General features: G+C 43.3%; 2 protein-coding genes across 4 annotated transcripts in view; one reads left to right on the top strand and one right to left on the bottom strand.

Moving 5' to 3' along the window:
• Positions 1-17,352, bottom strand: part of SCPEP1 (serine carboxypeptidase 1) — a 54,142-nt gene extending 36,790 nt beyond the window's left edge. The window contains exon 1 of the mRNA XM_084837243.1: positions 17,243-17,352. Within this exon, the coding sequence (XP_084693369.1) occupies positions 17,243-17,258 (16 nt within the window). The 5' untranslated portion in view covers positions 17,259-17,352. The remainder of the gene's footprint in view (positions 1-17,242) is intronic.
• On the top strand, positions 3,924-13,751 carry COIL (coilin). 3 transcript variants are annotated; one of them, XR_014788158.1, is made up of 8 exons: positions 3,924-4,191; positions 5,884-7,060; positions 8,347-8,433; positions 9,861-9,908; positions 10,788-10,861; positions 11,066-11,110; positions 12,742-12,827; positions 13,569-13,751. XR_014788158.1 is itself a non-coding variant. In XM_084837241.1 (7 exons), exons 1-7 carry the CDS (start codon positions 3,932-3,934, stop codon positions 13,629-13,631), a joined length of 1,791 nt encoding a protein of 596 aa, XP_084693367.1. In that variant the 5' UTR covers positions 3,924-3,931; the 3' UTR covers positions 13,632-13,751. The 3 variants fall into 3 exon arrangements, 2 of the variants coding, with proteins under 2 accessions (XP_084693367.1, XP_084693366.1); XM_084837241.1 differs by lacking the exon at positions 11,066-11,110 and having other exon boundaries at positions 10,788-10,857; XM_084837240.1 differs by lacking the exon at positions 11,066-11,110 and having other exon boundaries at positions 10,788-10,857; positions 12,739-12,827.
• Positions 17,353-18,926: the final 1,574 nt, after the last annotated feature.

The raw sequence follows: 18,926 nt of genomic DNA, 5'->3' as shown, positions 1-18,926 counted from the left end.
ACAGGTTTTCCACCACCGTGAGAACTAGGCTCTTCTCTCTGACCACATTCAACATGCAAAAACTAGCTATATCTCTGCCCCGCCCCTAAACTCTGATGGGCATTCCATTCCTAAAGCTTAAACTATCAAAGAACATTCAACCCTTGCCTTAAGATCTGATCACCCATCATATCTGGCAGGCAAAGTCAACGCAACAGGCACATTCATATATGTTAATCAAGAAAGCCAATCTCATAACTGTGTTTTCTGTGCAAAAGAACCCCCCCCCCAAAAAAAAAATACACGAAGAGATACCCACGCTTTTGAAAATACTGTTTTTGTATTAGAAAAGTCTGGGTACATATGGTTGAGGAAGCACTTACAACTACTGAACCTGTTAACAGCCATCTGATACGCAGCAAGTGATGCTTCACCTAGCACAGAGGTAAGCAGCGGTGCAGCTAGGTAATTTTAGACCCGGGACTAAATAGGCTTATGGGGCCCCCTTTAGATGACTGTGTGTATTACTTCTGTTGCGAAGCACACGACTCACATTTCTCTTCCCCCTTCCCACAGCCATTCCAAGCTTTAAAACTGCTTCTACATTCCTGATATGTTGGAACAATACCGTTTGCCAACCCTGATTTTCAAAAGAACTCTCTAAGCATGTGCAAGTTGGCATTTTAAACTCGCTTAAATAATAGCACCCCAATGACTACGGGAATAAAAGTTTGTTTCTGCACCTGCCACTCTAGGCGGTCATTTGGAGCCCCTCTACCCTACCCCAGGCTGTTGGGTCCTGCACTCTGGCCTCGGGCTCCAGGTCTAGCTGTACAATTCAAGGTAAATGGTGTGGAAAGTTCACATGTTTATAGCCTAATCCTATAAAGAGTTAGATACACCTAAACCTGGTTGCTTTAGGGGCATAATCCTATGCATATTTAGACAGAAAAAAAGTCCTACAACTCCCAGCATTGCCCAGCCAGCATAGGATTGCACCCTAAACATGTATAGGATTGCATCCTAAGTGTGTTTTACTTTGTATAGGATCTGGCCATTAATGCCTGGGTTTTAGACTGCTCCTAATGGTACTGGAGTAAGGCCAGGGAGAAAGAGAGGACAATGGTAGGCATAGCATCATCTTAGGAAATTCACATGCATAATCAGTTCTGAAAAAAGCAAGTACTGCATGAGAAAACAGGGCCTGTATCTCCACCTAAGAGAACTTTGCACATTTTCATGGAGCCACAAACTCTCACATCTTCTAAACATTCTGTAGACAGTCTAAACAAGTATCCTGCTGACTATAGTTTTATTTGCATGCCATTGCGATAAGGTGGGTCAGTATGCTCCTTTGGTAGATAGCATGCTGACCTTGGCAGTGTGAGCAGCCCTCAGTTTAAATTCAATAATTATTAGGGCTGCCAACTTTTTACCTTTCTCCTGTGCTTTTAACAGCAGCTTAATGTACAAATGTTAGCAGACGATGTTGCATATCTCCATGCTGTGGAAAACTTCACTTGCTGGTTTCTGCACATCAAGATATTGTCGCAGGCCAGGTTATTCATTTAAGGTGCAATCCTCTGCAGGTTTAGACAGGTTTCTGTCTAAACCTGCATAGGATTGCACTCTTATTTACTTATTTTTGGTCAGCTGTCAACCCAAGGAATTGTCATAAATACTCTTGCAGTACTGAGTACCCAGCTAAGCCTTGCCAGCATAGGCGATCACTCATCAGATTCTTTCCTCACCTTCTGAACTGCAACTACAACAGTCCCCTAACTGAACAGCAGCACTTTCTTTTCATAGTTGTTCCAAGAAGACTTAGGATGGAAATCAAAACTACTGAAAGCTATAAGAGCTCTGCTATTTATTCCAACAGGATATGGATTTTTAGTCTTACAATTCAAGGCTACATTGCTTCTCAATCCTGGACAAACCAACGAAAAAAAAAATTACAATTCAGCTGCTACTGTCTGTTCCCAGAGAAACCAGGAGACAAGCTACAAAGCCTGGATATAGATCTCTAATGTCATTATTTGCTGCTGCAAACTGCATAAATTATGCAGAGAGACTAGCATCCACAAGAGCTGAACTTTACTTGAACTGTGTAACTACTCTTAACAATGCTTGCTCCTCTGGGGCTCTTTCTGTTTCTTGCTTGGCATTGCTCAGAACAAATTCCCTAGTTCCAACCACTTGTAGAACACTTTGGTTCCCTCTTTGAGTCAAATCATCATCATCATCTTCATCAGGGATTTGTTTGGGCTGAGTAAAGTGAGGCCTTTGGTTTATTTGTCCTTCTGCCATTTTATTTGGGGTGGGCAGATGGTTTTAATACAACAGTACCATGAAACACTGAGATATTGGAACGAAATGTACGCACATCCAGATCACAATGTTTCAGTAACTCTATCCCGGTACTAGAAGGGGAGGAAAGTGCAAAATGAGAGCAGGGGTTTGAGCTGGAGTTTATATTCATACTTGAAATGCAGGATGTAGTCCTGAATATGCACAGCAACTTTTAATTCTTTCCTCTCTCTCTGTTCAAGGATGATACCATTTTCAAAGAAGGGGAGGAAAGTGCAAAATGCAATGTAAACAAGGATGGTATCATCCTTGAACAGAGAGAGAGGAAAGAATTAAAAGTTGCTATGCATATTCAGGACTACATCCTGCATTTCAAGTATGAATATAAACTCCAGCTCAAACCCCTGCTCTCATTTTCAAAAGCTCAGGAACGATGCAAGACACATGCGTAGGGATCTGAGTGAAACATTTATGACAGAATTCTTCACTTGGAATTAGAACACCCATGTGGCCCCCATACCCAGACGTGGGGAGGGAAAATGCAATATTTACGCCTTGGCGACTGATATACCCCATGTTCAAATGCAAGCACAACCACTGCACCTATTTATAAGGGGCCAGGAGTGAGCAAGGTATCTCAAGCACTGCACTTGACTAATTTTTGGTTGGCTCCAAAACCTATACCTGCTGAAGACTCCTGTGTTTTAATTAAAAGCTTGAACTGCACTTTTAAATAACTACATCTGCTTCAATACAGCACAGATATAGTAAATATGTGTGGAGCAGGCATGCAAAATGTACTGAACACTTTGTACAACTACTCCATGGGTATTGCTCAGGTTGCACCATAGACTATACCTAACACATGGCTTTTTAAAAAGTTAACAAAACACAGAACTTTAGGAAGTGAATAGGATGATCTCCTGCACCGGCACAAAAAGAACTGATGGTCCTTTTTGCCATTAGCTAGCTGGAGTTCCATTCATGTCCAATACTAGCCAATTGGCTATATGCTAAACAAGCAATGAATTTCATGTACATTAACATATGTGAACACTAGCTACTTCCAGCCACCTTTTTATCTGTCAGGCCTGATGTGTCTTTAACAGCTATGTGAAGGGCTGAAATAAAATAAATTGAGGTTTCGACCCAGTTCTTTGCTGAGCAAAGCTGCACCTGTCGAATTTCTGCCTATCCTTCGTCTGTTAAAAGCACATACAAAAGGTGGCCACGCTGCCAATATACATATCCTCGTTCGTGGAAACTGTCAAGCAAATGACTCCATGAAAGCCCCCGCCCCCCCCAACAAACGTTTTTAATTCGTCTATTGAAAGGAAATAAATGAAAATGAAATAAATGAAATGAAATTCAAAATGTTTAAGTATGAATTTCGGTCCTCGAGCCAATATTCAAGAAAATCTATCGTACAAAACAACAGTCGCTGGTATTGTGTCAATTATGCTGCCCGTTGGATGTTTTCCTGCCTTTCGCCTCGCACGACTCCTTCCACCCCCGGAGCAATTCGACGCGGTTTCCGAGAGGCGGCGCTAGCGGGGTGAGGCTGCAGCCCCGGCGTCCCTCGCTCGCTCCTTCGCCTCGTTTGTCCTGCGCGGGGCGCCGTAGCAGCCGCTCCTGTGGCAAGATGGCGGCGGCCGCCGGTGGCGGCGAGGCCCCCGTGCGGCTGCGGCTGCTTTTCGATTACCCGCCCCCGGGAGCTCCGGCCTGCGGGCTGTGCTGGCTGCTGCTGGAGCCCAGCCAAGTGCGCCTCGTCACGGACCTGATCAGCCTCATCCGGGACAAGTTCGGCTTCAGCCGCCGCACCAAGCTCAGCCTCTTCCTCGACGGGGCGCTCCTGCCGCCCACCGAGAGCGCGCGGCTCGTGCGAGACAACGACTCCCTCCGGTAGGCCCCCTGCGGCGCTGGGTGGGCAGCGGCACCCTCAGGCGCAGCGCGGGCGGGGGCTGAAACTGGGCTTCCCCGTAGCAGCTGCTTGACATGAAGACGCTGGCCGGTGGCCTTGCTTGCCTCCATGCCTTGAAAAGCAGCATCAGCCCACAGCCTTCCCCCAACAGAGCCCCTTCGCCTCTCACCAGTCGCCATTTTGCCCATCGCTGCATGGCAGGATCTCTCCCCAGTCAGAGCTGGATAGGTCTTGAATACCCGACATAAATTATGGCAAGGGTAGGGGCAGCTTTTAGTCTTAGGGCTGCAGGTGACCTCTTCTAATTAAGTAATTTATTATTGCATTTATATCCCACCTTTTTTCCTCTTGCAAAGAACCCAGGGCAGTGTGCATGATCCTCCTCTCCATTTTTTCCTCACAAAAACCCCGTGAGGTGAGGGCCAGAGTCACCCAATGAGCTTCATGGCCGAATGGGGACAGGAACCCGGGTCTTCCCAGTCCAGGATTCCAAGCACTATACTACACTGGTTCTCCTAGCTGGCTGAGGGATTCTGGGAGTCATAGTTCCAACACATCTGGGGGGCAGCAAATTAGGGAAACACTGAACTACATCCGATTGTTGCAGCAGAGGTGCAACAACAGGCATGGCTGTTTGTCCTGCTCGTTTGGCAATGCTAGTTCTGCAATGCTAGTTCATAGGTGATATAAGAACTGACCTAGGAACTTACTGGTTTACTACTGTAGCCTGATCCTGTGCAGAGTTAGATATGCATAAGGCAGTGGAAATCATGCTTAAGTCAGCGTAGGACCAGGCTGTTACTTGCCAGTGAGTTCCAGTGTACTTAAGCGTGTACACAGTTGGAGCTGTACTTGGAAGTAAGGTGCATTCCACACACTAAGGCTGACTTCAAAATAAGCATGCGTGAAAGTATTGCTTACAGTGTAGCAATGCTTAGTTTTTTAAGGGATCAATCCTATGGCCACTAGACAGTGTCTAAGTGGTCATAGGATTTTTCAGTTTCTGGGAAACAAGGTTGGAGCCAGGACTCCAAGCTCAGTTCCCAGAAACCTCACTCTCCACCCCTTCCCCTGCCACCTCATAGGCAGCGCAGTTCGTCCCTGTCTCCATGTTCATAAGTGCAGTGCAGAGCAGGTGAAAAGGGGGCGTTCCTAGAGGTGGGGTGGGGAGGAGACTATGGAAGCATTGGTACTATGTGTCCTTTTTGCCATCCGGCCTCTCCCACCCAGCTCTGAGGTCCCCAGCTAGACAGCCAAAATCGGCTGGCTAGCCACAAATGCAGGGCTGCCAGAATGTGGAGGAGAGGATCCCCTCCTTGCTCCGCCCACCCTGCATTGGATAGTTGGCCGCCTCCTATACACACTTACCTGGGAGTAAGACCACTTGAAAATAGTGGGACTTACTTCTGAGTAGACAAGTATAGGATTTCACTGCAAGGTTGCAATCCCAAACACACTTATGAGGGAATAAGCCTTTGAACACAATGGAACTTACTTTCAAGTAAACATGCATTTGATGGTGTAGACAGTTCTTACTGAGATCACTAGGATTTCTTTGCTTATATCACTGTAGGATTAAAGGTAAGATGAATGAATGTGCTTAGTTTTTAGCATGATAACATATAAACTGTGCTGTACTCATACCAATTTTCTCTTGCATGTTGTCTTGACAGAGTCAAATTGGAAGAGGTTATTGGAGGAGAGAGTTACGATAAAGTCACCAATGGTTTCAGTAACCTTTCAAAAAAGCAAAGAAAAAGACACTGGCAAAAGTTGGAGGCAAAGGATTCTGAAAGCGAAGACGCAGTGTGTAGAAAAAGGAAGAAGAGGAAACAGAACTTTGACTATCTTTCCAGTCAGGAAGAGAATGCTATAAATATACAGGACTCTATAACAGTTAGGAAACTGAAAAAAGCAGTGACTGAAAGAGACTGTGCAGCAGACAGTAAGAATGATGAGACTACTTCTCATTCCAAAAAGCTTAAGAAACAGGTTGACCGGGAGAAAGAGCAGGAAGCGGAGGGAGACAAACAGAAGAAGAAAACAAGGGCACTTGAAACAAAGAACACTTCACAAAAGACCGACAAGACATTTTCTTTGAGTCCTAGACAAAAAAGCACAACAAAAAACACAATAGCTAGGTCCAGCACAAAGAAAGGTGGAACTTCAAGCGAATCCTCAACATCCTCATCTGACAGTGATGATAGTATTGCAGGTACAAAACAAAAACACACACACAAAACTAAGGTGGCATCACAGCACATAAACAAATCACAGCTGGCTTCTCCTGTAAAATCTGTTTCTGCTGGTAAACTAGCTGCTAAATGTAAAGACAAAAATTCTCCTAAGATAGCTAAGAGTAAAATGGCAAAGAGCCAGACCTCTAGTTCAGATTCTGATTCTAGTTCAGGGGGAAAGGGAGAGCAGCAGAGCAGTAACTTGAAAAATAAACTACCATATAATAAGCAAGGTGCTGTCACAGGTCTAACTTCAAAGGCCAAAACTAAAACCTCCTCTTCAGAGTCTGATAGTTCAGAATCGGAGACTTGCACTATCAAGAAGTCCAAGACAAATGCCATAGTCAGTCAGTCCTTAGGAGGGAATGGTGGCAAACAACTGCCAGCTGCCACCTGTGGACCAGCTACAAATTTCAGTGACAGTCGAAGGGGTCGTGGGAGAGGAGAAAATCCCTTTTGGAGAGGACCTAGGGTTCGTGGATGTCGAGGGATGATCAGGGGCCGGGGAAGAGGCAGAGGAGAAAATGCTAACTACTTCTATAATTACAACAGTGAACATCAGAAACAGCAACAGTTGAATGAAGCAGCAACAAACAGTTCAGTTATTATCCAGGTGAGTCTGGTGACTGCTTTTGTTTCCATGATGGGGAGTATATTTGATGACTGAACGTCGTTAGATAAGCATAACTCACAAAATTAAAACAACTGGTACAAGAAATGTAAGTGGTGCCTGCATTCTAAATAACCTGCAAAAGTAGCCCATTGTATTTCCGGCAGTCGTCATAAAAGTTGAGAAGCAGAGCATGATGGTGGTGGCTTTCCATATGCTGTTATTTGTTTAAGCATCTGGAACTCAGAGGTAGAATGCATCTGAACCTGCAAGTTCTCTTGCTGCCTAAAAAAGTTGGTAAAGTAACTCCAAGTGGCTTAGGCTGGTGGAAAAATAAGTCTTTGGATTTGTCAGAAACTCCCACTGACACCTCAGGTCCAAACTGAAAGAAAGATCCTTTTATGAAAAGGATGGAAGAAGAGGATGGGGGGAAAAACAGAAAGGTCTTTTGAAAAATAAAGACAGACATCAAGACCTATGCTAAATACAGCAACGTGGGGGGTCACCTGGGTAGATTCAACACACACAGCATCTTCAGAAAGTCAGAGGAGTGGTAACAAAGGAATGCAAAGATCTTAGTTCATTTTATGGTGTTAGTCGGGGCTAGGCATCCAGGTTTTACCCAATCCCATGACCCGCACATCTTCTCACCTTTTGGGTCTGTGAGATGGCCTAGAGAAGTGTTAATTAAAAAGAAGATGTTTCTGGCAAACTTAACAGTTTAATCCTTAACTATACTTTTGATTAGACATGTATAAGATTGCACTGTTAATACATGGAGGGAGCAATCCTATGCGGATTGACAGTCGCCTCCGACCCCAGGGGCAACCGCCTATCCAGTACAGGGCCGGAGGAGTGGTGAGGATCTCCTCCTTGCTCCCCCTGCCCTGCTTTCACGCTAGACGGCCAATTTCGGCTCTCTAGCCACAGGACCTCGGAGTGCAGGAAGCGGCGGCCAGATGATGCACAGGATGTGTTGTACTGGCATTTCCGACCTCCCCACCCCTGGGAACACCCTGTTTTCGCTGCTCTGCGCTGCTGTTAGGAGTGCAGGGCCGATCCGCGCTGCCTATGAGGTGGCGGTTCTCTGGGAACTGACTTATCCTATGGCCATCTAGCCACTAGGATTGCCCCAGACGTGAGGTATTTTAAGTTGGCTATGGATGCCATTTATCCTGGCCAAGGAGGCTGTAGTTCTGAAGAAACAGTCACTGGGACGGCAGCTCAGTATTACAGTACTTCTGACTAACTTTGTTGTAATGGCAATGTTTTTAATCTTTGTTCCATAGAATCCATTGGAGGCTCCAAAGAAGGACTATAGCGTACTACCTCTGTTGGCTGCCCCTCCACAAATAGGAGAAAAAATTGCCTTTAAGGTATGAAATCTTAAAACACTCTTGTACCACATTTCAGCTGTAGGACTTATTGTCAGGAATGTGATGGATGGCATTTAAGCTATGGGGGTGGGGGGTGGGGCAGTTGTGTTACCATATTATATTTGATAGATTTTTACCCTGCTGTTCAGAATGTCTACCCTCACAAGGTGGCTCACAATATGATCAGTAATGAATAACAATGTACTAAAATTCCAGAGCAGTAAAACAGTAAAAAAAAATATTAATAGGTCATTGAAGTTGGCATCAGCAGATAAAACAATAATGAAAACATAGGGCCCAGATACGCTGGAACAAGACATTCTTTAAGGCTTGCTTACTTGTATACTTGGATGGATTATGTTGCTTCTTGCAATGTGTTAAACTTGCTGCAGGGGAAAAGGAACATAAGACATGGAGTGCAAAAAATAATAACTTGGGAAAGATTGTGGGGGAAAAACCACAGAAGACCCAGAAATATTCAGGCAGATTACTTAAATAAAAGATGCATGTTAAATGGGAATAGCAGCATTACAAGATGTTGGCTGGCTAAAGAGAAATTGAAATACATTTCTAAAATCAAGAGCAAATGGAAATGAAAAGCCAATGTTGAGGAAGCTGATACCTTCAACATTGTTTCCCCTGCAGATCCAAACTCAGATTAAAAATGCATAAATAGGTGGTTCTTGTCAGGGTAGGTAGTGGTAGCTACCCAATGAGAGAGGTTTCTGGAAAGGGTGAGGCAAGTGGAGTCACCATCCTCATGTGCGAACAGACGTATCCTAAGTGAAAGCCAACAGCACTTGAGGTTTAGGAGCTTCTGTATGCAGAGTCAGGTGATTGGTCCACCCAACCAAATATTGCCTGCCCTATTGTCTGTTTTTCTTCTGGTTCTTGGGCAGAAAGTTTCCCTTGCCTTGCCTCCTGAGATGCTTGGCATGATATGCTGGGGATTGAGCCTGGGACCTTATTACATGCAAAGCTGAACTGGAGCTCCTCTTCTGCTAACTTCAGGATCAGCTGAGACACTCTCTTCAGAAGAATGAATTGGTCCATATGCATGTGATCGCTTCCCCCCCCCCCACCCCCATATTTATATTTTGGAATTTCTTATTCTCCCACTTATATTTCCAGGGGCCATTTATCTGTCCTCCTTCAGTTGCACATACTTTAGGGGCATGGACCCATGTATGCTGTTACCAGCCCTGAGCCCTTTGGATAGGGTGGAATTTAAATTTTAAATAAATCATTGAATACTATTGAAGATAGGTGGAGCATGCTAGAATTTAGGAGGTGACTGCCAAGGTCTTTGGTTACTAAACTTTCATTTCTGTTTGAGAGTAGATGGTAGGACCCTAATTGGATGATGTAATATTTTGAGACCACACCAGTGCCTGATGCTTAATATTTTTTCTCCTCTCTTGTAACAGCTTTTGGAACTAACTGAAAACTATACTCCTGAAGTATCTGATTATAAGGTATGATAACGGTGATCTACTTTACATGGTTGTTGAAAAGATTATTGAGACCATGAATACAAGAGTCTTTTGAATACTTGGAGTGGAGGAGTCCTATATAAATGCTACATATTATGATTGTTTTGTTTTTCAATTTTATCTCTTTTTATTCTGTAAACTGCTTTGAAGGCCTCTGGCAGAAAAGTGGCCTATGAATATCCGCATTATATAGACACTATCTTTGTAAACTTTTATAATGTATGCCATTGGAACTGAACATTTATAATGGATGGGAAACCTCTTTCAGCCCGAGGGCCAAGTTCAATTTCAGAGAAGTTCTCGGGGGTCACATTCCAGTGGGGTGGGGGCTGAAGGAAAGGGGGCAGGGCCAAAGGCAAAAGGGATGGAGCCAAACATACCGAAAAAATACATATTGTAGCTTAAAGCTCTTATTGCTAGAAACTAAGCCTTAGGAGGGGTAGTTCAAACTTCTAGAGGTAAAAGCAAGGAAATTGGTGGTTAGGGGAAGAGGGTTTGGCCAGGGTAAGGGGGTGTGGACCCCTGGAGGGTCAGATGGGCACTCTGGGCCTGAAGCTCCCCACTCATGATATCTAGGAATAAACCCCGGGTTCCAATTCTTGCTTTTGGGGGGGAGACAAAGCAGAGTTCTAGGTTCAGATGCCACATTAAACAACCCAGGGATCAAGCATTCCTGACTTGTTTAGCTGCTCCTGCTGGCAGTAGGAGCCAAGTGGGAGCAATTAAGCTGTGTGAACTAGCACACTGGCTTGTTCCTGGTAACCCAGGGTTTTTTAAAGACTTGGACAGATAAATTTATCAAACTACTGTTGACATATAATAAATACCATTATTTACATGTTTTCTGCTGTTTTTTTTAAGGAAGGGAAAATTGTCAGTTGGAACCCTGCTAACAAACAGCTAGAACTTGAAATTCTTTCTTTTTCATCAGGCAAGTGTTATGCAACTTCAGAGCTGAACATGAAAATGTATTTTGCTCTTATGAAGAAGGGTAGCATGTCATCCCCTTTAAATGTTGATTTGCCTTACGAATTTTACATAATTCTGGCTTTAGGTGCAAGTCAATTATATAGGGCAGCCTGAACTTACAATATTACTTAAAATATGCTGCTACACTTTGTATTGTGTCTGAAGGTCAGATGAAGAAGTTTCTAAATCATGAAATGGTGGAGGCATGGCTGAAGGTAAAAATGCGTGAGAATTCGGTTACAACCCCATGAACTGGAATCGTTAAACAAGCTTTGTTAACTGTTTGTGTTTAGTCTACCTGATCCAGGCTAATTCAGAAGAAAAATGATTTTATATATATTGGTTTACTCTCGTTCATCTTTTATTCTTTCTTGCTTTTCTTTATATTTTTTATTTCAAAATAGATAGTATATCTAGTATAAAATATATTACTGATGGTTGAAGGTTTATATTAAGTTTTATTATTATATAACACTATCTATCTATCTATCTATCTATCTATCTAATAATATAGGCTTTTGGGAATGAATTGTAGACCTGTTTCTTTGATATAAGATTGATGATATGATATAGAAATGTAAGGTTGTTTATTAAACTATAAGATTGTTAAGGTTATAGATAAAGTTTTTAAAATAGAATGGCATCGGAGGCCGGGGAGTGTTGGAGTTTAAACTCAATTCTTTAGGGGGGAGGGAAGGGGGGGGATTTTCTTCATTTTTCTTCCTCTCCTCCTCCCTTTTCCCTTTTTTCTTTTTTTCTTTCTTTGTTATTGTGATGTCCTCATCAGAATATTGTGCTGTTGGGAAATTGAAGTATTGATTAGGTTGTTGGTAATTTTGGTATTGTTTATTTCACTTATAAAGATAAAATAAATACAAATATATTAAAAAAAATTATATAGGGCGGCCTTCCCCAACCTGGTGCCCTCTAGATGTCTTGGACTCCCAACTCCCATCAGCCTCAGCCAGCATGTCCAATGATCAGAAATGCTGGGATTTGTAGTTCAAAACATCTGGAGGACACCAGGTTGGGGAAGGCTAATACAGGGTAAAATGCAGTGTCATGCTAGCACAGGGGTCCCCAAATGTTTTGGGCTGATGAGCACATTTGGAATTTTGAGATCATCCCATGGGCACTCTCACAAAATGGCTATGGTGGGGGTGGCCTGTCACAAAACACCAATTCCCCGAAGGCAAATTATTGAGGCAAAAAGAAAGGAAATTTGCCCAAGGCATAGGTGTGGTCTGAGCTCCAAAGCACAAAACCACTCTTCTGAACCCACAGTTTTCTGCTCTAACACCCATTTTACAGAAGGCAAACTGATGAGTCTCAGAATCAAGTAACCTGGTCAAGAAACTGAGTACAAGGCAGAGGTGGGGTCTGAGTCCCAAATGCCAAATCACAGATTTCCCCACACAGAGCACAACAAAATACCAATTTTACAGAAGGCAAACTGGTCGGGGTCTCTCTCTCTCTCTCTCTCTCTCTCTCTCTCTCTCTCTCTCTCTCTCACACACACACACACACACACACACACCCCGCTCCCTGAAATCTCTAGCCCTCAGGATGCTCCCCCTTCACACTCCGGCCTAGCCTTTTCCTTTTTCTGGGCTGTTGGGCATGCTTCAAATTCAAGGGGGGTATCCCCAACCCCACAGAGCAGATTTTGAGGGCATGTGGGGAGATGTGAGGGAAGGGGGAATCATCTGTCTCCCATTCTGCTGCTGGAAGCCATTCTGTCGGCAGGGCAGGCTAATTGGGTGCCATCCATAGACGGGTCCTGCAACTCCCAATGTACCCTGAAATACCCCAAAACTAATTCTGTTTTGTTGTGTGTTTTTAGTAGCAAAAGAACCAGGAAAGTTTGATCTGGTTTACCAGTCTGCAGATGGAGCTGAAACAATAGAATATGCAGTATCTCAAGATAGAAAGGTAAGGTAGCACTTTTCTGAAATTACTTTGCAGAGGGAGGATTAGCGCTTCCCTTCCCACTAGTGACCTCTCAAAAAATGCCCCCAAGCAGCAATTAGGCTTTTAAAAGAAAAGAGGCAAAGGGGGGGCTGCTTCCCAGAGGTTCACCACCCCTTGGCTAGAAGGTGATAGAGGAGGTGGCACAGACCTCCCATTCCTCACAGCGGCATTAACCTGTTTCATGTTATGAGCACGTGCCAAGTTGTGTGTTGAGTCCTATGGGAATCCTCCGTGCCCAAGGGCTTGCACCCACAGTACCATTGGATAGTCTCTGTAGTGTGTTTTAAGAACATAATTGGTACTGATACAAATTCTTTATCTAGTTGCCTATTTTAATAGGGTTATAGAAGTGTACACAGACTCATATATAGTGTATATACAAAATATTGTTTAAAAATTAGTATTTTTCCGAGTGTATGAAACCGCAAGCATTTGTCTGTTCTTAGCTTTTAGTTTGCAGTTGTTTTGCTTTCTTCTTAATCTTAAGTCACAGATAGCGAGAATAAAAAACTGTCCAACCCTACAAACATTTGTAGTATATGTTGGTCTTGTTCAGTTGTCCTCTCTTAGCCAAATGCAGGGTTTGAGAAATGCTTTTGTCATACAAAAGTGTTTAATTGTATTAAAAGGGTTTAACGCTTTTGAAATGTTGTGTGCCTGCTATGTCCATGTTGAGTCTTACATGTATGTTTTATCTTTTAGATAACTCAAAGCTGGGATGCGTTGATTGAGCCAAGACTAATAGTTGATCCTCCTAATAATTAATCAAGTACTAAAAATGGAAACCCTTCAGATGTGAACTTGCTTGTCCCATGTGTAAATAGCTTGTAAAGTGTTTTCCCTCTGTTTCTGAAGAGAGTATATGCACAGCAATGCTTTTTTTTTTAATAAAGGATTTTTAAATTGAAATGAGGCCTATAAGCAATTTTGTGATATCTTAATATTTTTTTTAAACGTTCCTCTTCTCCTTAGTTGACATTGTAAGAGCCTACGGCTGCAATCCAAAACATATTTTCCTGGGAGTAAATCCTGTTGAATTCAGTGGGGCTTACTTCTGAGTAGACATGTATAGAATTGCGCTGTAAAAGATCTCTGCTGCATAATCACAATTACACATCCAGATATTTTAAATGCATTAAATGCAGTGGAAGGTGGATTATACCCTTAGAATTGGTTACAAATTTAGTAAAACAACAAGAGGACATAAACTGTTTAATGTTCCCAGCTACTTAGCTGTTGGCTTGGCCTAAATTCTCTTTGGCTATTTCGTTACACATTTTCATCTGAGCCTCTGAATTTTACAGATGTTAGGCTGGTGATATATGTTGTAGACGGGGATATTTTCTCCTTGTGGTGGCAGTGAGACATTTTATATATTAACCTTCTGCAAAATGGCTGTCTCCTCCAAACTGCTCCTGCACACGTGGGCCATATTGCAGTAATGTATGCAAATGCTACATCACTTTAGTCACTGGGGTCATGTGGTTACTTCCCACACCAGTACCACTGCACTATTGTGGCCATTGGCATGTGAAGTCCCTAGGCAACCTAACTGATGTAGCACTTACTTACATCACCACTGCCACATGTGATAACTGACCCCGGGGGAGCAGTTTTGTAGCAGTAGCCATGTCGCAGAGGTAAAGCAGTACGTTCATAATTCAAACAGGAATTGGTAGTAGACTAACAGTGCAATCTTACACACGTCTACTCACAAGCAAGCACCACTGAGTTCAGTGGGACTTACTCCCAGGTAAGTGTGTATAGGATTGCAGCTTCATTAATAAAATGTAGGGGACTAACATTCACAACAAAGAGTTCAGAAATACCTCTAAGAAATAACGAGTACCAAAAGAAAACAGCTGCATGGTTTGGCATTTATTCCAAATGTGTTTTGATAGACATCTTTTTCATGGGAGAATGTTCTTCTATTTACTCCTAAGATCTACTAAGAAGTGGATTTTATGAAAAACTTATTAAAATTTTATGAAAAACAATCTAAAAAAGTGGGAAAGCCTGCATTTACTGCTTGCTCAGAGTGTAAAAAAACTGTAGGCTGTTACCATATTACTCCGAATGAAAATTCAAGGTTGTTTAACATTTGTCTAACAAGATGCCATTCCTCCTGCTTGGGTTTTGCAATATAATGAAATTGCAGTGGCCAGAGTGCATGCCACATTTTCCTCTGAGAGGAGCCCCCCAAATTGTTCTTTGAACTCATCCATGTTCAAAAAGCAGTTTGGCAATTTGGCCCCAGAATTTTTAAGGGATGAAAACGGACATTACTTCCCTTTTGAAAAGCTCTTGCAACCCCCCCCCTTTTTTAGACTCAGTTTGGCGAGTACCTTCAGAGAGGGACAGAGGTATTGTAAATATTCTAAATGTGATGCACAAAACTCCTCTGGTTAGCAGGTTGTGTCTTCCTTGTGGGCCTCCAATAGGCTTCTGGTTGGCCACTGTGGGAACAGAATGCTGGACTAGATAGGCCTTTGGTTTGATCCAGCAGGACTCTTATGTCTTTGTCCTGGAGTCTAAACTTCCCTTTTTAAAAGATGTGACAAATGAGAACTAGCAACGCATTCGTACACATGTTTACTCAGGTCCCCAGTTAAGTGAACCTAGATCATGTATTATCCTGATCTTTCAACATACTCAGCAAAGATGCATCCTAAATATTTTGCTGCCTTAGAATCGGCACTTGTATCCCAATAACACGGCTGCATCGAGCTTCTAAGATCCACAGATACAAAAGGCCTAATAATGGTAACAGTCACCAGAGGTGTGCTTTATTGCATTTCAAATAGTGCTTTTTAAAACAACTTTCTCTGCATGTACACCTTGAAGAGTAATGGCACCTTAAAGAATAATAAATATTTTGTGGTGTAAGAGTTTGCTTTATGCCACGAAATATTTCTTTGTCTTTAATGTGTCACTAGATCCTTGTTTTTGCTGCAATGGTTTTAAAATTTAATTCTGGAATGCTCAGCCCTATTGATAAAAAGCAAACAATAATGATTCTAGTAGCCTTTACAAAGACTGCACCTTTGTTAAACTGCACATGCATCTTTGGGTATTGGTGTAAGGAAATCAGTAGTGTTAGCTCCAGATTTAGAACCCCAGTAGATTTTTTTTGGTTCATGAACGAAGACACGATAAATGTGAAGGTGAGTGCTTGCACGCACAGGGAGGCAATCAGGTTCTGGGTGCCACCACCACTGTTGTGACTTTTCAGACCTTTATTAAATCTTTGCTGCCCCTGCTTTTGAGTGAAGTCTCTCCATTGCCCTAGGGCAGGGGCGTGGAACCTGTGGCCCTCCAGATGTTGTTGAACTCCCAACTCCCATCAGCTCCAGCCAGCATGGCCAATAATCAATGACAATGGGAGTTATGGCCTGACAACATCTGGAGGGCCACAGGTTCCACACCCCTACCCTAGAGCTTGCTCAAGGGCTAGATAATCCAGGGAAGGTATCTTACTGTATGATTTGAAAGTGTATACTAATGTAAACGACTACTAAATTCACTGCAGACATGGATTTGCAGTGGCATTTGATGTGTTTAGGTTAGACCCGCTTCAAAATACTTCATGAAATTAATTTCTGGCCAACGTTCCTCATGGAAAACATGTCTGCATCAACCCTGCTGTTCCTTGCAGGTGTAGGAGCAACAACATACTCATACTTTGCACGGGCTTTCCCATTCACAGATGGAGGGGATAGCTCTTTGCAATACCTGAAGTGAGCTACCCCACGCAGTGAACAAAATTCAGAGATGTAAAATGCACGCCTTGCCCAGAAGTACATTAGTGCACAAATAGGGATGTAGATGGGGTGGGGGCATGGGGGGGGTGCTGAATACTCGACTACATTTAGTTTGACTTCCTTATAAAGGACAGCATTGTTTTCACCTAAATGATTCAGCTTCTCACATTCATATTACTCACTGTTTGCAATTTCAAAGATTCCAAACACCCAGCTAAACTTAGCACCAAACAGTACAAACCAGTTGCAGGATCATGAGACTTGATCCTGTATGCTGAGCCATGAAAACGACTTGTGTGTGGCACCCTAGTTTTTAAGTAGGGCTCAGCTCTGTTCCACCCAAGAGCATGTTCGAAAGCCATGAGAGGTCATAATAAAAATATGCCTGTAAAGCCTGTGGTAAGCCTCCATTTTTCTCACCACTGACTCACATTAAGAGATTACTTGTGCATTGTTTTTCTCTACACAGGTGTGTGTTTCTGTAAAGAAAAAAAAATCCTCTTGTGTATATATCTTATGTATGAAGGCCATGGGTCTATGTTGATAGGCATCCATTCATAAGGAATCTAATACCACAAGTGAGAACTGTAACAAAACGTTTCAATGTGTCCTCACCTCCTAGCAGGAGCATTCCTGTTCAGAGGTTCAGTCAGCCATATCTTCCTCCAGAATATTACAAGGGGCTGAAGAAGGGCAATTCAGTCTTCCCCCACCTTTCTCTGTTTTTTCTTTTCCGGCTGATGACATTCCTTGGCTTCTGGAGGTTACTGAGCATGCTCACTCTTCATTTGGCTGTTAGGGGGTCATCCCCACCTTTAAAACAAGGTTTTATACTTATGCAAACCTCAGAGCTTCCCCTCACATGCTTGTACCTCTGCCTTGTTTCTCAGTGTTTCTGTTTTGGCTCAAATCCTGTCAGCACTCACCACCTGAGTTTGCTGTGAAGAGGGATTAACTCACTACTCAACAATGGTATATCTTGTAAAATAAACACAAATGATCACACAATGGTGTACACATTTTCCTCCTGAGCTAGGAGTTGATTCATAAAAACAAAGCCCTGCTGGATCAGACCAGAGGCCTATCCTGTTCCCACAGTGGCCAACCAGATAGATGCCTGTGGGAAGGCCACAAGCAGGATGTGAGTAAGTACAGTAGCACCCTCCTGCTTGTGTTCCCCAGCAGTGGGTGTTCAGAAGCACCCTGTCTCCAATACTGGAGGTATATATAACCATCATTACTAGTATATCAGTTAATTTCTTTACAGTTGACCACTCTATATATTGATGGCTGGCAGCTGAAAGTGTGCAAACAGGCCCTATTAAAAATCACTGCTGAGCTCTCTGAGATGTGATGGGTGGCCCATTCACGCATGCAGGTCATCAAGCAACCAATATGTATATGTATTTATGTACGATGCCCAATGTGCATTTTGAATTTCCATGGATATTAAGGGGGCAATCCTATGAATGTTTAGACAGAAAAAAAGACCTACAACTCCCAGTATGCCTCAGCTAGCCATGCTGGGAGCTGTAGGCCTTTTTTCTGTCCAACATGCATAGGATTGTGTCTTCAGTGCCCCTAAACCTGGCCAATTCTGATCAAACGAGCGGCCCTCATTTTTTCTGTATGGATCTGATAAGACTCGCTCTGGCTTTAATGTATTCCAGTAGCCATTAGGAAAGAAAGGAGTTGATCTATTTCAATGGCCCGTGCTCCGTCACTCATTTTAGGATATCCCAAGTTGACTAACAAATCTGAATGTAGGGCTAGCCCGGCCTCAAGAAAGCTCCTGAAACTTTCAACACTGCAGGTCTACGCACCCGTCCCTGGGAGCAAGCCCCATTAAAGTCACTGAGATTTTCTTCCGAGAAAACATCCATATGGAGCAGGGATGTGGATCGTGTGGCTCTAGAGAAGCTGCTGGACTGCAGTTCCCATTATCCCTCACCGCTGTCCAAGCTGATGGGAGTTGCAGTTCCACAACGCCCTCTTTCTCACCCCTGGTATAGAGAACCGGGCTGTCCTAAAGAGGTTGACACGAGGGAGCCCGCGCCATCGAAATCAGCTTAATCTGGAGCAAGTCGGATCCTTCTGCCCGAACTACGGGGCACTTCATCAGCGGCATCTTCGGTTCCCGGTGCAGGACGTGGCAGAATTTCCGCTGCTTCTAGCTACGCACGCATGACCGGGAGTACATCTCACAACCGCAGCAAGGCAGGACTAAATCGATTATTCAAAAGCGGAAGAGGCCGCTGCTTCCTTTGGATGGGCTTATCAGCCGTTCAGCCGCCCCCTG

The sequence above is a fragment of the Heloderma suspectum genome, chromosome 2 (assembly GCF_057233095.1).
Source record: "Heloderma suspectum isolate Gila_16-S chromosome 2, 16-S_ref, whole genome shotgun sequence".
Classification (NCBI taxonomy): domain Eukaryota; kingdom Metazoa; phylum Chordata; class Lepidosauria; order Squamata; family Helodermatidae; genus Heloderma; species Heloderma suspectum.
This window is presented reverse-complemented; position numbering and strand designations above follow the sequence as displayed.